At 43.4% G+C, this 20,975-nt stretch overlaps 1 protein-coding gene across 2 annotated transcripts in view; it reads left to right on the top strand.

The window, feature by feature from the left end:
- The window catches only part of gpc5c (glypican 5c), a 90,112-nt gene extending 69,137 nt beyond the window's left edge, over positions 1–20,975 (top strand). For both annotated transcript variants that reach the window (XM_031854579.1, XM_031854580.1), the window contains 2 exons: positions 3,911–4,052; positions 19,199–20,975. In XM_031854579.1, the coding sequence (XP_031710439.1) occupies positions 3,911–4,052; positions 19,199–19,386 (330 nt within the window). In that variant the 3' untranslated portion in view covers positions 19,387–20,975. The remainder of the gene's footprint in view (positions 1–3,910; positions 4,053–19,198) is intronic.

Below are 20,975 nucleotides of genomic sequence, written 5' to 3' on the forward strand. Positions count from 1 at the left end.
CGGGTTCTGTTCGAGGCAGGAGTTATAAGTCTTTGGGGAGAGAGCCTGCGGGGGGAGTCAAATAGAGAAACACAGTCATTGAAACCCAGAGTTAGTCCTCAGTGCAGCAACAGTCAATCAAAAAGCAGGTGGGAGAGAGAATATTCACTGCACATTATGCATTCAACACTGTTTAAGAACTCATATTGGAATATAATAATATATATGTAGCCTATCTCTCTTCCTTTAGCTCATAGACAAATTAGACATTTGCTTCTTCACTATGCTGTGGGAATACCACAGTTAAGTTTCCTGTGTGTTACTTCTGAAAAGACCACAGTAGAGTTGAAATTTTGAACAGAGAGAAATAACAAAAAAAGCTCTGGCAGTTTTGCAGTCCTGACATAGTCAAAACAAGCTGCATTGGACAGCAGCCATCCAACAATTCTACAACGGCCCGAGTGTGGTTTCCACATCGACGACGCCTTAATTGATTCCTTCTCTAATTAACATGCTTTAAGGACAGCTGGGCCAAGCAGCATTGTGTTAAACGTCCCCTGAACAGCACGGTTATTAGCTCAATACCCAAACGGTTATCTGGATGGTGTTAGTACACACATTGTGCTGTTCAGCAGAGCATTTCCTCCTAAACTCATTGCATATATTTAGTTGCTTTACATAATAAAAAAGGTCAATGGGTTTATCATGGTTGCTGTTCAGAACCAAGGAAGATGTTTTCTCTCTTGCTGTCTATCCTCCATTATTACCTATCTTTCCCTTGCAGGCTTCTGCTAAAATATTTGGATTGATGCAGTGAATGGATACTTACATTTTAGATAACTTTTTTTTTGCACATTACTCGTTGTACTTCATATAATTCACAAAGCGAGGATTTTTAGTGTATCTCCTAATGTGTCCCCAAACCAAAGTTGTATCCTTCTTCTAACACAGATCACATTGCAGCTTGAAAACAGGCAGAGCAAGTGCAGACACACAAAGAGCCTGTCAACAGGTTGTAATGTGAGCCAATCCATTACTATAAAATGCACTACTGTAACCAGCATGTAATATTGTTCTCATTCCTTCTAAGTAGTCCTCTTGTACCTAACTGTCCATCTATGAAAACTGAGCTCTCCAGCTATTGTCAATGGCTTTTTTTTCCTTTTTTGTTGCGGTGAGCATAAGTAATATGTTTTAGCTGCTTCCACTAAAGGGCCCTCTCCAGTTTCATTAAGCCCGGCCTTCTGTTATGGTTGTACAAGACTCATTTCACAGTAGCACTTATTTCACTCACTCAGGCCTGAGTGTGAGAGAGGGGGGCGCTTTCACATTAACTAAAACCGGAATGCGCGACTGATGTAGTAATGAGTTACAAAAGTACCCGCTTGTGTCAGGATCCGTCTCGTCTCCTCTCGCTTGCAGATAACAGTTATCACTGCTCTGGTAAGGATGACAGAAAGAATACAAATATATTCATGACTGCTTTTCTGATGACTTTGACACCAGTTGAACTGCCGTAGAATTACCACTGACAATCAAACATTCATACGTCAACACTGGCCAAGTTTAGTGTGGGATCTTCATTATTTCTACTTGTCAGTTTAAGGCCTTGACTGTCTGGGTTTATATTTTTTCAAATATTCTCTCCAAGAAAGGTCTAGAGCGAAGTATCTCATCAACGACTGAATGAATCACCATGGTCTTTTGTACACATGCTCTTAGTTCTCAGAGGATCACCCTTTGTACCTTTGGTGATCCCCTAACTTTTCCTCTCATACCACCAAGTGGAGGATATCTTTGGGTTTGTTTGAAATTTCATTACAAATATTGGATGGATTGCCATGACATACAGGTACAGATATTTGTGGTCCCCAGATGATGTATCCTGACTTCGGTGCTCCCCTCACCTTTCATTTTGCGCAGGTAAAATCAGGTCGAAATTCAAATTCGTCCAATGCCTCGGTTTATGACCAAACACTGGCAAAACTAATGGCATAATCCAATCAGCTTCGGCTGTTAGTGCTATTTAATAAACGTTTAGGTGCTAAACTATGATATTTAACAAGGTAAACATTATACCGGCTGAACATCAGCATGTTAGCATTGTCATTGTGAACATGTTGGCATGCTGATGTTCACATTTAACTCAAAGGAAAGTATGTTAGCCTTGTTTTAGGATTGTAACTTGCACACAGTGATCATGAAATATCTCTTTTTGGGGTGTTGAAGGCTCAGAAGACAACTGGTTAAATGTCACCTTTGCTGTCAGGTGTGTTGAGTGACGGGCAGAGTCACGTGTCAATGGAAAGGATGTTAGTCATCCCTCAATACCCCAAAAACCCCACCCCCATTCCTCCCACCCACCTCTCAACATGTCTTTAGTGGTTGCTGCCTCCACATGAAGGTCAGCTGTGTACCAGGATTGATCTTGTCAGCTTTCTCATGAATGTTTAATAATGTTTGTGTGTGCGCACGTATCCGACCTAAAGCATGGACAAAATGAGCAGACTGTGTTTGTCTCCACAGTTCCACATATTCTACAAATCTGGTATTCACGCCACTTTCTTAGCCTCATGCTCCAAAAGGATCATTTGTTGTTGAGTCACGCAAGCTTCTTGTCCGACATGGTGCGATGGAACAAAGACCACCTTGACTGCAGGAAAGACCGGCAGGTGGTCCAATTAGTTGGCACCATGCTGAGAGCGGCGAACATCATAAGGAGTGGTCCTCCACGCTGCAGGCAGAGAAAGTCTTCATGCAGAACAGTGTTAGAGTACGTCGTGATATGGTTTCTATAGGTCCATGTGTTGATTACAGTTAAATGCAAGAGTGAAGTGAAAATACATTGTAATTGCCATTCAAATAAACTGCACACCGAAAAGGTGACCCGTGTTGCAGTATTGTGTAATTTATTTGTTTTCCCGTAAACTTCGGCAAGTAAAGTATAAAAACTAGTGCTGGGCAAGTTAACGCGTTAATTTCGCGTTAACGCATTCATTAATTAACGCCGACAATTATTTTATCGCACGTTAACGCATTTTTTTAATTTATTATAATATTTTTTTTTTGTTTTTTGTTTTTTGTTTTTTTTTAATTGAAAGACAAGAGACAATACATATACATAACAACAAGAGGATGACAAGAACAGTGGGATAAAAGCCAGCAAACATCCTATAGTCAGTAATTTTAGTGCACCTATATGCTGAAATTCACAGTAAACGCATTTAAACGGCCCAGATCGGGAGCGAGCGAAGGACTTTGAAAGTTAGCGGAAACATTAACGTGAGACAACATACGGTTTCTTCAGACGGACATCCGGTTTTCAGAATAAGATGCCAACAAAGTAGGAATTATATTCACATTAAGTATAAAACATGCTACCTGCATCTCGTGAACCAAATGTTATTGCCCTTTTGTTCATATAGCAGTACTTTTAAAATAAAAGTGCGCAATACACTACTTTTGAATTCATTATTGAACTTTGCCATAACAATGCGATTAATCGCGATTAAATATTTTAATCATTGCCCAGCACTAATAAAAACTCTTTTTCAACCTTGTAATCAATGCTCCTCTTAAAATGGGCTTGTAATTAAATGCAAAGCTTCATCTTACCACCCAGGGCCCTCACTGTACACTGCTCCACACACCACCATCTGTTGGGCCCTTGCTGACATTTACAGGGATTGATATGTCAGAGCAGGACACACACATACATACAGAGCCATAACATTCCACTGGGAAACACCTGATCTATAACTTGCTATGCAAATGTATTTCATATTTGCATTTCTGTTTGTCTGTGTGACCTACGGAGTTATATATCATAACTGAAGAAGTCTTGAGGACCAGTGCTGTAAACATAGCCAAATGGACATTCAATGTTAACCAGTGTGTGATAAACCTCCTATTACTGTGTTTTGCGGTTCAGGAGACCCAGGAGAGGTTTCCAAAACTGGGCCAGATGGAGGCCTGGGATGAGCTGGGCAGTGGGGAAATAGAGGAGGGCAGCACCACAGACTGTGATGATGAAGATGGATGTCAAGCCTCAGGAGACGGTCAAGACCAGACCTGTAAGTAATACTTGCCCACGCTCACATGCACAAACACTCACATTTTCACATATTGTTGGCAAAACTGATGATTCCTTTACTTTGCTCATAAGAACCCTACCCTTTTTTTATCGCCCACTTTCCACATGATGTCAACACCAATCTTTGTGATGATTTATCGTATCTCTGTTATTATTTTAATTGTGATCTACCTTCAATCACCTGACTTTGTGCGATGTATCACCAACGACTGCCTCTTACAAGGCAGTATCTCTTTTCTCTAGCTCAGTAAGCATTGAATTGTTTTCCACAAAAGTCACTCTTTTATGCACCTCCTACATGGCAGAGGAAGTATACTTTGAAACACATTTTCACACTGCCATCCTCGCCCACTGTGTCCCCTTGAGGCTACAGCAAAGGTTGTGGCACATGAATGATCTGATCTCCTGCAGAAGCTTCTTGTTAATCATCCCTAATTATCATGTTGCTTTTTTACACCGACACAGTTAAACAAAGTTGTTGGCTGTGAAGCATTTGTCTTGCTAGCATTGAGGGAGTAGGGAGCAACATGGAGGAGAAAATATGCACGCATACATGCATACAATAGCAGCAGGTGCCCAGCTCACTATGAGAGTTATGACATTTTTACATGTCCAAGCAAGCAGACAGGCAGCCACAATAAAGAGTGGCCCGGTGATAAGATCCCACCTGGAGTAAACCAAGCCTCTTTGGCTTCCCCAATTACTCTGCAAGACTGCAGAAATGCCAGATACTGATTCAGCAGGCTCTCCATGCGTAACATGCACCGTGTTTACTCAGTCCAACACAAATGCACACAAGCACATTTTCCACAGAGGGCTAACTAAGGTGCCTTTTGATGATAACCCGATTTACTACGATTGGCCTAAGTGTTTAAGACCATGTAATCACAACGACCCCATTTGGAATTTGTGTCGAGAACCTTTTTTGCATGTCATTAGTGCTGTTTTTCTCTTCGTTGCCTGTCACATTTCCACTCTCGGTTATCAAAATAAAGGTAGAAATGCCCCAAAATAAAAAGATCCAAAAGACATTCGACAGCCTTTTCACATACCGACAAACCATTTATCCTTCTTGAGTTACTTGTGTCACAGCATCAACTAATTCCTATTGATCGCCAGACTGAAAAGGTATTGGTGTACATCTATGAACATTTTTAACAGCCTTTCTTTGGCCATATTTTCAACACTTTAAAGACAGTGAAATTAACATTTTTTTCAAGTTCTAACCCTGTGATACGTATTAATTTCACTTGTAACAGGCTAAATATGAAATTTACATTTGACTTATGTAACATGCATTATGCCCGAAGCAGTTTTACTTGACTACTTGCAGTGGAATTTAGTACTAAAAGTAAATTAGAAACAGCGATAGAAAATGCAAATGATTTAAACAGTTTTGGAACCAATAACTAGAATCCTATTATGAGGTATTACATACTGCAGTGAACAAATAATACTCAGTCAGCATATCTTAAAACTACAGGTCTAGTTTTACCAAAGGGTAGCGAGAAGGCTATCCACACCACAATGTAGCTAATACACCAATCAATAGCTATTACATTCCTTGTTCCACACAGCTCTGAACAGGTCCTTTCTGCCCTGCTCCTTGTTGCGATGTGGATAAAACATACCAGCCTTTCTTAGAGCTCTGACAGCAGCAGCAGTATCCCAACACCGGGGGATAATCAATCAAGACCACTGTCTGAGATTTACAGAACAAAACCCATTAGTCTGTGCTCAAAGTATAAATCCATATCCTGGTGAGCCCCGTCGCCTGCACAACTGTCCTTTAGCCTCCAAAAGAATATTTGTCATCAAGTAACAAATTCATGCTTCTTGGAAAGGTGTGATTGGCTTATTGGGATCTATAAAGACAAATTACTGCATTGGCCTTAGTATTAGACAACACTGACTAGACTAGTCATTCACTTCTCTGACGGATGCCAAGAACTGGGCAACACTTGTCCTGTGCTGCCTGGTTCACGCTTGGCATGTAATTCATTTACACCAGCCAAGCCTGGCTTTTTGAACTCGGCTGCTGCAATTTCCAAAGCTTTCTGGTAGATAACGACTATGGTAATAAGCATTCTATATTCCATTTTTCAGTCACATGCTGTACTCACACACTCCTTTGTTTTCTCTAACTGGCATCTCAATGGGATTTACATTATATCGAAGGGGAAGTCATCTTTAAAAAAAACTAATCCAAATGTCTCTCATTCTCTTATGACTTTGCAAATATTGGTTAAACTGTTATTGATTATCCAAACATCAAATTTGACTGTAAATTGGAATTCATTAGCTGAGTGAGGCTGAAATGAGTTATAGAGCCAAGAGGCATACTTTACCTCCCATCCGTCTGTGTACTTGTTTGCTTCTGTTTAGCTGTGGCGGAGCTCCCAAGGTCCATGTTAAAAGGGGGCATGACCACCCACTATTGTGCTCAGAGAGACTTCATTACCGAGCTAATGAACAGCACTAATCAGCAGAGAACAGACTCTCTGTCTCTGTCATCACTCAGATCTGATGGAACTTCTGCAAGTCTTACTAAGGAGATAGGATGCATGCGTGTAGCCTCCTGCATACTGAAAGCATGTTTAACAATGCAAAGGCTTCTACATACGCACAGTACCTAAGTAGGCAACCGTATGAAAAATGAGCACATTGTTAATATTTGACACTGTCCGGCTAAATAAGGGATCACAAATGGGCAAAAAACTCCAGACAAGAGTTGTAAAAGTCCCATTATTTTCCAAATACTCCAATTAGCTGTCGGATTGCATGATATCATTCATGCCTGTTTGATCACGGTTCAAATCCTGCTCCTCTTGCCTGGAGACATGCTAGTGTACTCTGTGCGCCAACTACACAAGGCCGAGTCATGTACGAACGGCCTTGACCACAGCCATGAACAGAAGAATAAATCAGTGAATCTTTAATGAACCGTATCATCTCTCTTCCCCCTTCAGCAATGAGAGCCTCGTCTGTGGTGCATTTTGTGGCGTGACTATGGCTTATTAACTCTATTAGCCCGGGAACACTTAAGGCTGCTCCTTCCAAAGGAGCTATTCATTTGTAGCTAGCTCATTAACGTATTAATCTCTAAAAGACCCACAGTGGCACTTTAGACCACCATGTCTCCATTAGGAAGAGAGAGGAGACTCCAAACGTCTGTGCATCAAAAGGTAGATCAGTGCTTTATTTCTGTCTGTCTGTCTGCTTCTGTGAGCCCAGCAGCCTTATCTGAGTATCTGGCAGAGTAGGCGCAGTCTTTTCTCTTCTGGCCTTTTGTGCGGATCTGAGAAAACAGATCAAAGAGAAGAGATGTTATTTTATTTTCTGTTACTGAAAGTGAATACATAGTAAAAGTTTGCTTTTGGTTTTTGTGAAACCTTTCGGATCAGGAAAGAGTTACGAATGGAACGTGGGAGATTTAAAAGCATTCAGCACTGCTACTCCTCCTGTATTGTTAGTGCTGCTTGTTGAGGCAATCTGCCTGACAAAGGTGTGAGGAGTCATGAACACAAACAGGTTAACCATCTCAGAGGAGGAAGAGAAGTAAATGCACGGCTGAACACTTCCTACGATTGAGCCGGAGGGATGCGCTGCGAAGAAGTGTGAATCACACAGCCACCAAAGTACAACTCTCTTTTGGTAACAAACACCATCTGTCAGGCACACTTGTGAGCTCATCAAGAAAGTGAAGACACCTCCGGCGTTGCTCACACACTCTTCACTCCAGTGGCCAAACCTCTCCATTAGCAGGAAGCCACAAGCGATGATTGTTGTGCTTTGCCATCCTGTCAAAGAACATAATCGTCTAGATATGACAAGAGGGAAAGATTCAGATCAGTGTTCTTCTGTTATTCCTGAGCAGACGGACAAATATATTACATTTTCTTGTTTCTCCTTGCATACCCCAAGGAAACAGCTGGCTCTAAGTGTGTTTGTGTGTGTGTGTGTGTGTGTGTGTGTGTGTGTGTGTGTGTGTGTGTGTGTGTGTGAGTGTGTGTAAACCTGACCCCAAGGGAAAGTAAACTGAATGCTATTTTAAATTCACAGCTGCTAGTTTTGTGGAATTTTTTTCTAAGAAAATGGAGTGTAATGTAAGTTGTGAATTTCTCCTCTACATACTCTTCGCGCACACACACACACACACATACATACGTTCAAAGACATTTAAAGAAGTGGGATTCTATGGCATAAGAAGGCTCCAATCAGCAGATTTTGAATTTAAGGCTGAAGGGCACCGGTGCAAAATCTGCTCTCCCCATCTATCAATGTCCATTGTAATATGCAGTTTATATTCCGCTATGCACAGTTGTATAAAACACTCCTGTAGAGAACTCCATTCTACCACTTGGCTGTTCAAAATGACTGCATAGTATTGTATAGATAATGACTTTGCCTTGCACCCGAATGTCAAAGGCCCGGAGAGAACTTCTCTCCAAAGCCGAAAAGGGAATAAAGGTGTGCGGCAGCTGTTCACCCTGTCTGGGGAAGAGCATTCCTGAAATGCACGGCTGCTTGGGCAGGATATGGCCAACCTACACCAGCGTTAGCTGGATTACACTGGATCGGCCCCAAGCCCACTACAGCCTGCTGTTGCCCTGGACACAGCACACACCTGCCTTTCATGTTCGAAAACTTGCATGACAGAGAGACGAGCGGAGATTAAGGGTGATGTGCAGCGAAATTGGGGTCTGAGAGAGGACACGGGGAGGTAGAGAGGTAGAGGTGAAAGAAAATGTTTGAGACAGTTACGACAATGGAGGGGGTAATACCATAAAGCATTATGACGGGACAAGATGTAACAAGAGGCCTGGAAGTACGGCTAACACGAGAATATGATGTTTAGGGCTTCGGTTCAGAGAGGACGATTGCAACATACAGACCTATGATTCAATCTACCGTGAGAGACAGGAGTTAAGAGGGTGGGTGGGGGATTTGGTGCTTGTGTACCCTGCCAGGTTGGGTCGAACCAATCCCAACCCCTTGATCTTCCCATCCTAGGTCCTGGACTGAGCCGTGTCCCCTTGGGACTGGCGTGCGTAGAGGCCGGCTGGCCAGCAGATGTATTGGCTTTGTCCCGGTGCGGATATTACCAGTAGGACTGCCATTTCCCTCAGCCTTTCATCTGGAGCTCAAGGAGCGGAGAGAGATCTCCGCAGGGCAGCGTAGGGTTGGAGAAGAAGGAACAAGAGGATTAGAGACGGCTTTGCTGGACAGGAAGATGGTCTGGTTTGCGGATGGATGTGGGAGGAGTGAGTCACATTTTCACTCAGATATGCAGAGTCATCTATTTGTCCTGTGTGACGTTGCGTAATTTTCTTAACACGTATCTTGACAGAATCTGTGAATGATTTAGAGAAATTTCATTATCATTCCCTATGAAATTAATATGGGGAAAGATATTCTCCAAACAGAAGTAATAGAGGGATAATCCTTTCGACTAATATGTGCCCAAACCCATTTGTTAGCACTTAAAGTACCCAGCAAGATATTCTGTTTTATTATAATCACTGTATAGCACATTTTTATTGTACATATTTGCAATTGAGATCAACCGTCTCCCTTTTCCTGCTGCGCACATCCATCCCGTTTTATACCATCTTCCACCCTTCTTTTCAGTGATCTACTTTTTTCATCCTTACTTGGCATTTTCTGCCCTGTGGTTTTTATGGCACTTTGAGAGCATATTAGCTTGAAGGGCTCCCTAGGCGCGTGGTCATCAGAGGAGAGTGGTTCTCATTAGCCAGCATCATCATTTCCTTTCTAAGCAGTATCAGTGAGGCCTTTATGATTGAACCTCTCCAGCACACCTTTGGGGCGTTTGGAAACACTAAGGATCTCTGGTGTGGCAACAGGTTATAAACTATAGGAAGTGGTGGGAGTTACTGCCTCGGAAGTTAGTGAAAATGGATTTTGTATGGTTGCTATGAAGTTTACCAGCAAAGGAGCAAGGAGTGCTGGAGACTCAGTGGTCTGATACAATAGCCACATAAAAGTCTTAACTACACGAGCACAGAAGTAGCTCTTATTCACTAATATAACAAGAAATCCTGACAACATGTGGAGGTTTCCAAGCAGTAAATGGCATTTTAAAGATGGTGTCCAGACTCATAAAGTGTTCTTTATTAAAAGCTGCAAATTCAATGGCTATGACTTGTATGTTATTGTGTGCAAAACACTTTTGCACACCACCCTTCCACCCCAGGCCCCCAGTCAGGCTTCGACCAAACCTTTGGGTTGTCATTGGGACCGATTTAATCAGTACTCAATTAATTTTGGAAATATTTAGACAGGCAGACCTACAGCTGAGCGACTCAGTGATGGCCCTAGGTTCTTTGGGCTTTATTAATGCCCGTATCTGGGCTTCTCTGCTGGGGGTTGGGATGGGGAATGGGTGGGAGGAGGGGGTGGGAGCTGAGTTGCGTGAGTGACCCGCTTGACTTTCTTGATTCGCCTGGAGCCCAGCCCTGGCTACTAACACAGAAACTGACATTCCTTCTGTAACACAGCACTGAGCAAATAAAGGCAGACATTCCACTGATATTGAAAAATACAGTAGAAGGATAAGCAGGGATGAGTCTGATCCTCTTTGTCTCAGCTCAGCCTGGTATGCAGGGGGAAATACAGACTAGGAGAGAAAGCATGGAAGGAGTTGGGGAGGGATTTTCCCAGACAGGTACTTCTCAAACTAAAAAGAAGCAAACTTTGGTTTTAAAGAAAACCCTCGATCAGAGTATCTGTTTCAGATAGCGGAGGGCATTAGCATTGCACGAATGGTCAGATAATGGAGGTTGGTAGCAATGAGCCAATTTTTAGCATCGACTACCTGCAGTGCGAGTCTGTGTGCGGCCGTATATATATATATATATATATATATATATATATATATATATATATATGTATGCATCAAAGCGCTATGCATGCAGGACAAGTCACTTCATTAAAGGCCTATCCTATTGACCAGTGTTGGGAGCGACAAAGCCCTTCTCCCTTATCCATAATTGATGTGGCAATTAGAGCTGAACCTGGGACAGACTGTCAGGCCGGAGGACTGGAAGGGGGCTGACCTTTCACTGCTTCAGCTGATTACAGATCAGACGGGATGAGCCACTGACAGAAGACTTATACACTTATGCATCGTTCTGAGCAATTTGATTCTGAAACTGCAGTCGGTTACGCAACCATGAGATTACATCAAAGTATTTGACTCGCCCCCTCGAAATCAAACATTTATAACATCATAACTTTTTTTTCCTATCCCACACAGATTTCTGACTTTGAAGTTGAAAAGGCAAGTATCACTTAGATCAGTTTAATTCAGAGGAGGCTAGTCACATGGAGCAACACAAGACTGCATTCCGTTCTCTGCATTTTACTTTTTCGTGTGGGCAGTGCGTAAAAGACAGTTTACGCACACTAAAGCCTCTTTTCCCTACTTCCGCCATTACGGCCTTAAGTGTCACTTGAACATCAACAGCAAGCCCTGAATGGGTTTGAACGTGTCATTGGATTCTTGATTGCTCAAGGCAAGACCGCACACAATATCATAGAGAGAAACGGGGGAAAGCATCCAGCTTGAGACTTCTGTACTGCTTGGCAGATTCCAGCAGGCAGCGGAGAGATCCATGTGTGAAATGCTACGTCAGGAGAAACACACGACGACAGTGTCTCTTGACTGCTACCTGATGTGCGCTTCCCGTTGACTATAATGGATGGCTATGAAGTGTGTGTGTGTGTGTGTGTGTGTGTGTGTGTGTGTGTGTGTGTGTGCGCGCCGTGCAATGTGCGCGAAAGAGCAAAAGAGTGTGAACGCGAGTTTGTCTCTGCGTCTTTCACGCTTAGCTGTCTGCAAGGACGACCCAACAACTGCCGATGCGATGAAGCATCTGGTGTTCGAGTGCACGCAGGTGCAGTGTTAGGTGTGTGTGTTTGTGTGCGACCGAGCGCATATACCGTGCAAAATCAGTGTTCTGCTGGAGGAATGTGGTGCATCCTGTGTGTCAGACTTTGGGGTTTGTACTGGGCCTTTAGCTTCCTCTCTTGCATAGAGGCTGCTTTTCTCCTCAGGATTCCCCCTCCATCTTGAGACTCTTGTCACATTGACTGGTGGAGGTCACTGTCCTCCCAGGGCCTCTTTTGCCTATTTGTTTCTGCGTGTATGTGTTTGTGTGTGTCTATAGGGGAGTAAATCTTAATCTTGCCAAGGAGCTTAATAGTCTAGCACAGCCAAGAATCGCACTGGGCAGATTCCATTGCACTTATCCCTGCTCTGGAGTTGCCATGCTGCTATGCCCGTTGCTAGGTTAGCTGCAGGCTAATGTGTACCCCACTATTGCCCCTGTATTTTTGTTCCTTTTAACCCCATGAGTGGCCTGTTGGAGACCCTGTACCAAGCCCTATATAGGTTGCCTGTGAACCAGAGGGACAATTCCCAGAGAAATTAGTTTGTGTGTGTGTGTGTGTGTTTTTCTCAGAATACGCAATAGGGAGATTAGTTTGACGGGGCAAGGAGCCCCTGTCTGACATGGCACCACATAAAGAGCGAGTCGTGGACAAAAACAGCACAGGGATGGATGGCTAGTAATGAACTGTGTGAATGCATCCTCCCCTTCTCCCCACCCTCTAACCTTACCCCTCTTTGTGAGAAAGTGTGTGTGAAAGGAGATAAGGAAATGTTGAGAGACTGCTTAGAAAGGTGAATGTCTGTGAGTGTGTGGGAGACTTAAAATAAACAAAGTGACCCAGAAAGGTTTTTAGCTTTCTCCAGCTCTACCAAACACCAAACAATGTCTGGACACATATGATCCATAGCCTCCAAGAGCGGCATCGGCCTTTTATTGGTGTGCAAAGGTCTGATTGGAGGCTGACTGATAGCTCTGTGTCCTTGTAATGCCGGCTTTAACAAAGAATAAGAAGGGACTTGTATAGCCTTGGTGTGCATAGGACTCCTCATGCATTCAAGTCTTGTGTTGTGGGAAAATGATTATAGCGCTCAACCAAGGAGTAAGAATGGCCCCTGTTTACGTCCTCTATGTATCAGTATTGTATAAAACGTTAAAGCTCAGATGACATCTTACTGTATCTACACAAAGTGGCATAAGTGTATGAAATTGTTAGGGGAAAATCTACAATCATAAACCTTTACAATGTCTTTGAAATATGTGCTTGTACTAAAAGGGAGTAGAGGAACATTGTCCCACATCTGTGTCTTCTCTCTGTCTTCCCTTTGGGAAACAGAGAGCCTCTTGCTCTCAAAGGGATGGATGGCAGGTAACAAATATCTGGCAAAGGTCACACATCAGGTTGGATCAGAGGAAAAATGCTCTGTCCCTGTTAATGACAGAGAGTAATGGTACAAATCATTTCTACTGACTTCCCTGCATTTGAGAAAACAGTGAGCTGGCTCCTGCGCTTCACAGACATATTGGCTATTGCATAAAGATCTAGTTTTACAGCAAATAAGGATTGATCTAGCAAATCAACAGTGTCATAATTCAGCCGCTTGGCAGAGCTGTCACAGGGGAGGGACAGTTGCTCATGCACACAAGCCTTGAAGGCATGCCAGAACCAAGCACACAATGTGGAGAGGGGCGACTCGCCAATCACATAACGTCTCGCTGCTAATTTCAAACAGCACGTCCGTCAGTGTATGTGCATGCACCATGGGCAGGAGTAAATCTTTTTGCGCCTGCATGTGCATGCTTACATTTATGTGTCTGCCTGTGTGAGTGGTAAAAAGAAAGAAAATGTCAAAGGTCATCTCACTTAATGAAACATCGCTGCGAGGCAAATCCAGTGGCCTTGTCAAAACGCAGGCCCCTGAGCTGCTTTACAACCCCCCCCAACCCCCCCCCCCCCACTCCAGTCCCCCATCAACCGCTTAGCGGGGAGAAGACCCTGAAGGTCAAGGCAGGGAGAGAGGAAGATGGTGAGAATGAGAGTGCGGAGGAAGTTACTGACCTACACCACACTCCCTCGATGTGCCATAAATCAAACCTCCACCTTTCTGACCGTCTCTGTAATTGTACACAGTAGGCACAAGAGTGAAAACTGCCACCGGTGCTTCAGGCATATGATAAACAGGACAAAGTCTTCTATTCACCGAACTTATGTGGGTGGTCAAGTCACACTGGACAGCAGTATGTTAATTAAACGGAGTCGCTACATCACAGTTCTGGGCTGATTTGAGTCAGTGAAATAGAAAAAAAATTAACACAATAATAATAAAACGTTTTATTTGTGTGGCACTTTCAAAAGGTACTCAAAGGCACTTTACATGGTAAAAACAGAAACAATAAAAGCAATTACAATACAAACAAAAGAGATGATAAAGCAGGAAGGAACAGCACAAAAACAAACATAACTAGCATCACAGGTTAAAAGCAGATTTGAATAGGTGAGTCTTAAGTGCAGTTTTGAAAGTGGTGAGTGACGGAGAATGTCTGAGGTGTTGGGGGAGAGAGTTCCAGAGAGGGGGGGGCAGCAATGGAGAAGGTCCTGTCCCCACCCCCCCACCCCCAGGTCCGATGCTTGGACAGAGTAGGGGGGGTAAGGAGATTAGCGTTGGCGGATCTGAGGTTGCGGATGGGAGCGTGTCGATGCAGAAGGTCTGATAGGTATAAAGGGGTTTAGGGTTGTGAAGAGCTTTGTATGTAATGGGGAGAATCTTGATTCTTTGCTGTATGGGGAGCCAGTGGAGGTTTTTGAAGAACTGGGGTGATGTGATCTCTGGTGTAGGAGTGGGAGAGCAGACGGGCAGCTGAGTTTTGGATGTATTGTCAATTGACTTGAGTGGACCACAGATTTATGTTTGTAATGACTGTACAGTGTAGTGTAGTGTAGATAGTGTGGCAACTTCCTAAGCCCCACTATACAGTAGCTGCATTCCTCACTGGATTACAGCTCTGCAGCCAGTGTTCAACCCAAGAGTCCCATGCAAGCTTGCGCAGCACAGTCACACCCAAACGCACACAACACAGATGGACCACAGTTTCCTGGGTTAACTCATCTAATTTATCCCTTAATAAACCTTTTGCCCCTGTACTGCTCCTCCCAATGAGCGTATAAGTATGCTTTTGTGCCTGCATGTATATTGTGTGTGTTTGTGTTATATTATTGTCTTCAGCATGTATGACATGTTGAGGAAAAGAGAGATTAAATCCTATCAGTTGAAGACAGAGGGAGGATTGTTTGCTTCCTCCCTTTGCATTGGTTTGACAGTTTAATCTGTGCGGCAGCAGTGTGCTGGCTAACCAAGAGAAACACAGAAGAGAAGAGAGAAGGGAAGAGAGAGAGAGAGAGAGAGAGAGAAAGGGAGAGGGAGGAGAGAGCAGTAGAAAACTGACAAGGTTGCCCAAATAACCTTCATGCTATTTTCTGTCACTCCGAATTCTTCCAAAGACGCGATGGCCAACGCCGTTCGTGATTCCTTCCAACCCTTATTCCTCCATTCCTATCCCACTCCCCTCCCATCCCTGCATCTTGGCCAGAGACCGAGGTCCACCTCGTCTTCACTGATGCGGACAGGCTTGTTAGAAGCAGCTGTTGTTGCTCCTTGGCCAATGAGAAATGGAGGCTCCACCAAACACACAATCTGCCCATCTGGAGAGGCATTAGTGGCAGAGGACACTGAGAACCATTTCTCACACTCACGGCCAACACAGAGGTCAACGAGGTGTCAGAAGACAGAACATCCCTCTTTAACAATCTACAGGCCGGGGTTGAGCTGTGTTTGTGCTGTAAGTGTAGTTACTGCAGTATATATATCAGATTGGATGTTCAGACGTTCATAGTGACATGATCCCCCATCCTCTTCCTCTCCTTGACCCTGCTCGCTGCAGGCTTTAATGGCAAATGAGACCACAATCCATTCTTTGTACTAGAATAGGGTCCACGCACACATATTTACACACTTCACAGACGTTAAGGTCTGTCGTCTTGACAGACCTTTTAGCACCCCGGTTTCGGTTTGTCTCTCGGCTTTCGGGCACCCTTTTTATCTCTGTCACTATTTCTCTCCTGTTTTTTTTTACCAATCATATCGCATTTGTCTTTAACTGGTGGGGGAACATATGTCAGTGACTGTTGTTGTTGTTGTTGTTATGGGAGAAGCATGTTGATGTGCCATCGCGTAGCCTTGACGTCGCCCGGGGTGAATGATTCCATCTGCCTCGATGTACTTTAAGTGACGATGGATCTTCATCCTCACACTGAAAAGGCAAACTTACTCTTTTCCTCCTCTAACCCTCTCCGTCATCTTTGACTCCCTCCCACCCTCTGGTCCCCCCCCCCTCCCACCACCACCACCATATTTGGGGGATTTACACATGAGCCAGTTTATGAAGCACGGCTTAACTGCTAACATTGTCTCATTGTGAGAACAACATCACATTCCATGATCCTCCTGCCCTTCTGATTTTTCATTTCTTTGTACCTCCTAAATAAAGACTTAATACAATACCATACTCTTTTTGTCAAGTTTCTACTGCTTCTAATGTTCCGTTTTATAACTTTAACAATTCCATTATTTTCAACTATTGCTAGGTGATATGGCAAAACATCATGAAAAACAAAACTCACTGGGACTCAAAAGCACTAAAATGTTTGCACGGCTGAATCGGCTATGTTTACAAAGCACACAAAAGTTCGGATTACAGGTCCCTATTTCGTATAGAGAACCTTTTAAAGATGTTGTGTTATTTTAAAGTTATGTTTCCAAGATAAATATGACACATTATTGCATTACCTCCATGTTCTGTATAAAATGATAAATATATCTTAAAGTGTATTCTCCCCCATCTCATTGTGGAGTACTTCTTTAGGGTATGTGTGGTGTTCTGTGAGCTTTGGTTTATTAATGAATGAATTGGCATTTGAAAGTAACTGAGACATAAAGTCAATTACACAGATATCTCTTTTATTTCTTCTCTTTTATGCCCCTCCCAGCTGGCAGCACTCTACACAATTATCTCGTTTGACTTTGCCATAAAACGGACCTAGTTGGATGATTAGTTTAATGGGTGTCGACTGTCAGTGTTGTAACTTCACTTTATGGCATCCAATTTATTTTCAAAGATCACAAAGCATTCCAACACCATGCATTCCACAAGGCCTACCTTTACATATGAACTTTAAAAAAAAACAAGTTGGCAGTGCTGTCGTCTATGCCGTGATTGGCTGTTCTGGCAAAAAACTGCTTCATTAATTAGCCAGTTGGTTAGCCTGCAGTAGAGTAGTGTTGGCGTTGTGTTGGCCCATTCAAATGCTGTTTTCTGACATCTCCCAGATGAGATGCAGCCCATTTCCATTGAAACAATAACAGCAGTCTGATTTGGGATAAATGATGTCTTTGTCTATTGTCTACGGAACAACAAAAAGCATTGGCTCGGAACGCACTCCTCTGTCTAGAGCCCTGCCTAGCCCTATTCACACAGGCATACACATGCACGCATGCAAACCCAAGTGCACAATTGGGATGGGCTGATGTGCGTTTTTACAGACGAATGTATTCTTAGAATTACACGTTATGATCATGCCAGGTGTGAAAGAAAAAAAAGAATCTTATCGGGTGACAGCTTTGAAAGAGCAATTTCATTTTGTACTTCAGTGTTGGTGGAGAAGGGATTTAGTTAGGTATTCAAAATTCTTGCATGGAGTGCTATACATTTTCATGGTTTATATTTTTGATATGGTTGTAATATCTGACAACTTCATACACACACCTGGCTGTCAAGTCACCACACGGGAGAAGCAGTAGCTATTTAATTGGACAACTGCATTCTAAACAGATCATTTTACACACTGGTGGGATTTGCAAACTTGGCCTGTTTTTGTGACAGTGACAACTTAAAGAGAGGTTTTTTTGACACTGGGCTTTGGCACTGTCAGTACTAGCGATAACTAGCAATCATAACACAAGGCCACGTTATCGTTCACCTCTGTCTCGATTTGATTCTTTCTGTATTTCTTCCCGTCCCTCTCTAGGAACTCACACAAGTCCTGCAGCGAGAGCCTGTAAATCCTACACATGGGGCTCACACTACATATACGACACTTTTTAGTGAGGTTTTAGTCATGCAGGTCAACTTTATTGGAGGTACAACTTTATTGGCAACGGAGAGTGTGTGGTGCACTTTGCTGTGCTGAGGGTACTAATCTGTCTCATTGACGTATATAGCTGGGCAGGGCTGGGTCCGGCTGGGATCCTGTGAAGAGGAGTGGGAAGAAGGATGGGTAATGAGCAGAAGGAGTCATTTCCTTTTGGATTTTAGAGACATCAACACAATGTCACACCCCAGAGGGAAGTGAGATAAAGAGAGGGATGAGTTGCGTTCAGTGCCAGGGTGATGATGAAGTTCGAGAGAGGCTGGGAGAGCAGTGGGGTGTAGAGACATGAGCGAAGTCCACTTTAAGGAACGGATTTCACCCGATGTCAGCAGAAAAAGCGTTTGTGTGTGTGTAACTCCATGTGTGTGTTTGCGGGGACTGTGATTAAAAGGAGTGCTTAATATCCACCCTGCCCTCATCACCCTGATTTATCTCTGATTGGCAGTAATGACACAGTTCGGGCTGTCCGTCATCTGCTGCTGGAGATTAGACACCCAGTCAGTCCTCCATCATGACATGTGTGTGATGATGATGGTGGGAGTTCAGTTTTTATTTCGCCGTGTCCCACGGGGCAGATAAACACAGTGCATGGCGGCACGTGTTTGTTGGGTATAACTTGGTCGAACACATATAAACGTGCATTGGTTGCTGAACAGTAATTATGTGGCACTGTAAATGCGTTTTTAAAACGTTTCGAAGCACTCTTCAAAATACATTATTGGCACTTTCGACTCAAACGCCCACAGCTGTGCTTCTTCTGATTTGCAAAATGAACTCTCTTTGAAATGTAACAGACATAATCGTACATAATTGTTCATGTCTGATTGTTTTTGAAAACCCTGGAGATGAGATGGTGGGAATGGTGATTGGATGATGATAATCCCCTTATGTACAGTTTTACAAGCCCAAAGGACTCTGAACATTAAAGAGGATTATCATGATTACATTGATGAGCCAAACCATTCATCTCTGTCTGCTTCTCTCTTCCCCTCTCCCTGTTTCTTACAGCACATACAGACGTCTCAAGTGAAGGAAAGTCCATTGGGAGACAGCCCGGCAGTGACAGCCCACATGAGAACCCTTCCAAGCCCCCCTCAGTGAAGGTGATAGGGGGCTCGCCGTCCGCCAGCTGGGCACGGCCCTGGAGCCTTGCACTGCTCTTTGCTGCACTTTGCCTGCAGTGGACCCTGTTCTGATGCCAGCGCACCCTCCGTGAATCCCCCACTGCCCCCCTTTCTAGGAACCACACACATGCACAGAGACACTCATATCATTTACATATCCAGCATAGCATCCTTACTCCTGTCTTCAACGTGCTTGGATTGGATGGTAATGCTGGACGAAATGAACTGGCAAGCAAGACAAGGCGTGGAAGAGAAGAGGGACAACGTTGTAGGAGACTGTAGATGGGGGGGGGGGGCTCTCGCAGGAACCTGTTGTCTTGCAGCATCACCAATGTGGTGGTTTTCACAAGCTAATCTTATGCACGCTCACCTACAAAGATTAGGCCGCTACTTCTAGGCTGTTTCGGTGCTAGACGTTTGCATATACAGACACCAGTGCAGCCCCACCGCTCGCACACAAGCATACCCTTTGAGGCTTAGAACGGGACCTTTACTTAAAAGCGCTTACACATTTACAGACTCACGTACACGTTTACCCATGAACAGTACAAATACAGCCATCTTCTTTTTCTGCGGTTGGCTTTTACTTATCCTTTGAGGCTAAACAAAAAAAAAAAAAAGACTCATCACGGCCACTGCACCATTTGCCAGTCATGCAGAAGAATTCAGCTCATTTGAAAACTCTACTCATTTTATATTCGAGGATTAAGGAATGCATGATAGATTGATAGATCGATTCCCAGGTGCCTGGCCCAGAACAGCAGATTTGATGTACTCTAATGACTGCGTACCCTGGCGGGGATTAGAATGTAATGAGTTCACAGGTAGAGCACTGGCACGGCTGAACACATTGCGCAAAGAAACTAGGTGTGTATAGTGTGTAACTGTATATAAGTGGAAGAATTTGATGGAGTGTATGAGGTTCTGATTCAACAAAAAGCTCTTAATTGATTGAGCTGAATGGCGTTTTCTTTTCCCTTTGCTATGAATGGACTGTGCTTGTCTGCTCCATACTACATATAAAAAAACTGTAGAGATTTAATTTCTGTAAAAAAATAAAGCGGGAATGCACATCATTTTTCCAAATTAAGCCATTGACATAAATGGATACATTTTGGGTGTTTGAACAAAGCCTGTACATTGTTGATTTTACTAATGTTTATTGTGCATCCAGTTTTGTGTGTTTGCTCGTTGAATTGCACATTAATGCATGTATGACCTACCAAGTTATCATAATTATTATGGTAGGATCAGGCTTTTCTCCGGGAAGCCTCAAAAGCGTTTTTCAGTACATCTTACAGGACATCAGGTTTTCTCTTCCTCACTCAAATGATGGCTTGGTACTTGAAATCATAAGGAAAGTTGGGCTGCAGATTCATCACAAGCAGATTCAAATACAATTCAACACACACACACAAAGACATGTCGAATGTTTCTTTTTTCAAAGTTGGTTGCATCTATTGTCCAGTATATTGGTAGCCCTTGTGCAAGTCCCTTTTCATGAATTTGTCATACATTTTGCCAAATAAGCTCTAATGTCTCTTCACTCACTCTTAAGCAGACCATTCCTTTGAATTCCATCAGAATAAAAGCAAACCCTTCTTTGTTTTAAATGATTCCTCATGGGGAGGTTCAACAAAGGTGTAACTGCTGCAATGGCT

This window comes from Anarrhichthys ocellatus, unplaced genomic scaffold (genome assembly GCF_004355925.1).
Source record: "Anarrhichthys ocellatus isolate YVR2014 unplaced genomic scaffold, GSC_Weel_1.0 scaffold15, whole genome shotgun sequence".
Classification (NCBI taxonomy): Eukaryota; Metazoa; Chordata; class Actinopteri; order Perciformes; family Anarhichadidae; genus Anarrhichthys; species Anarrhichthys ocellatus.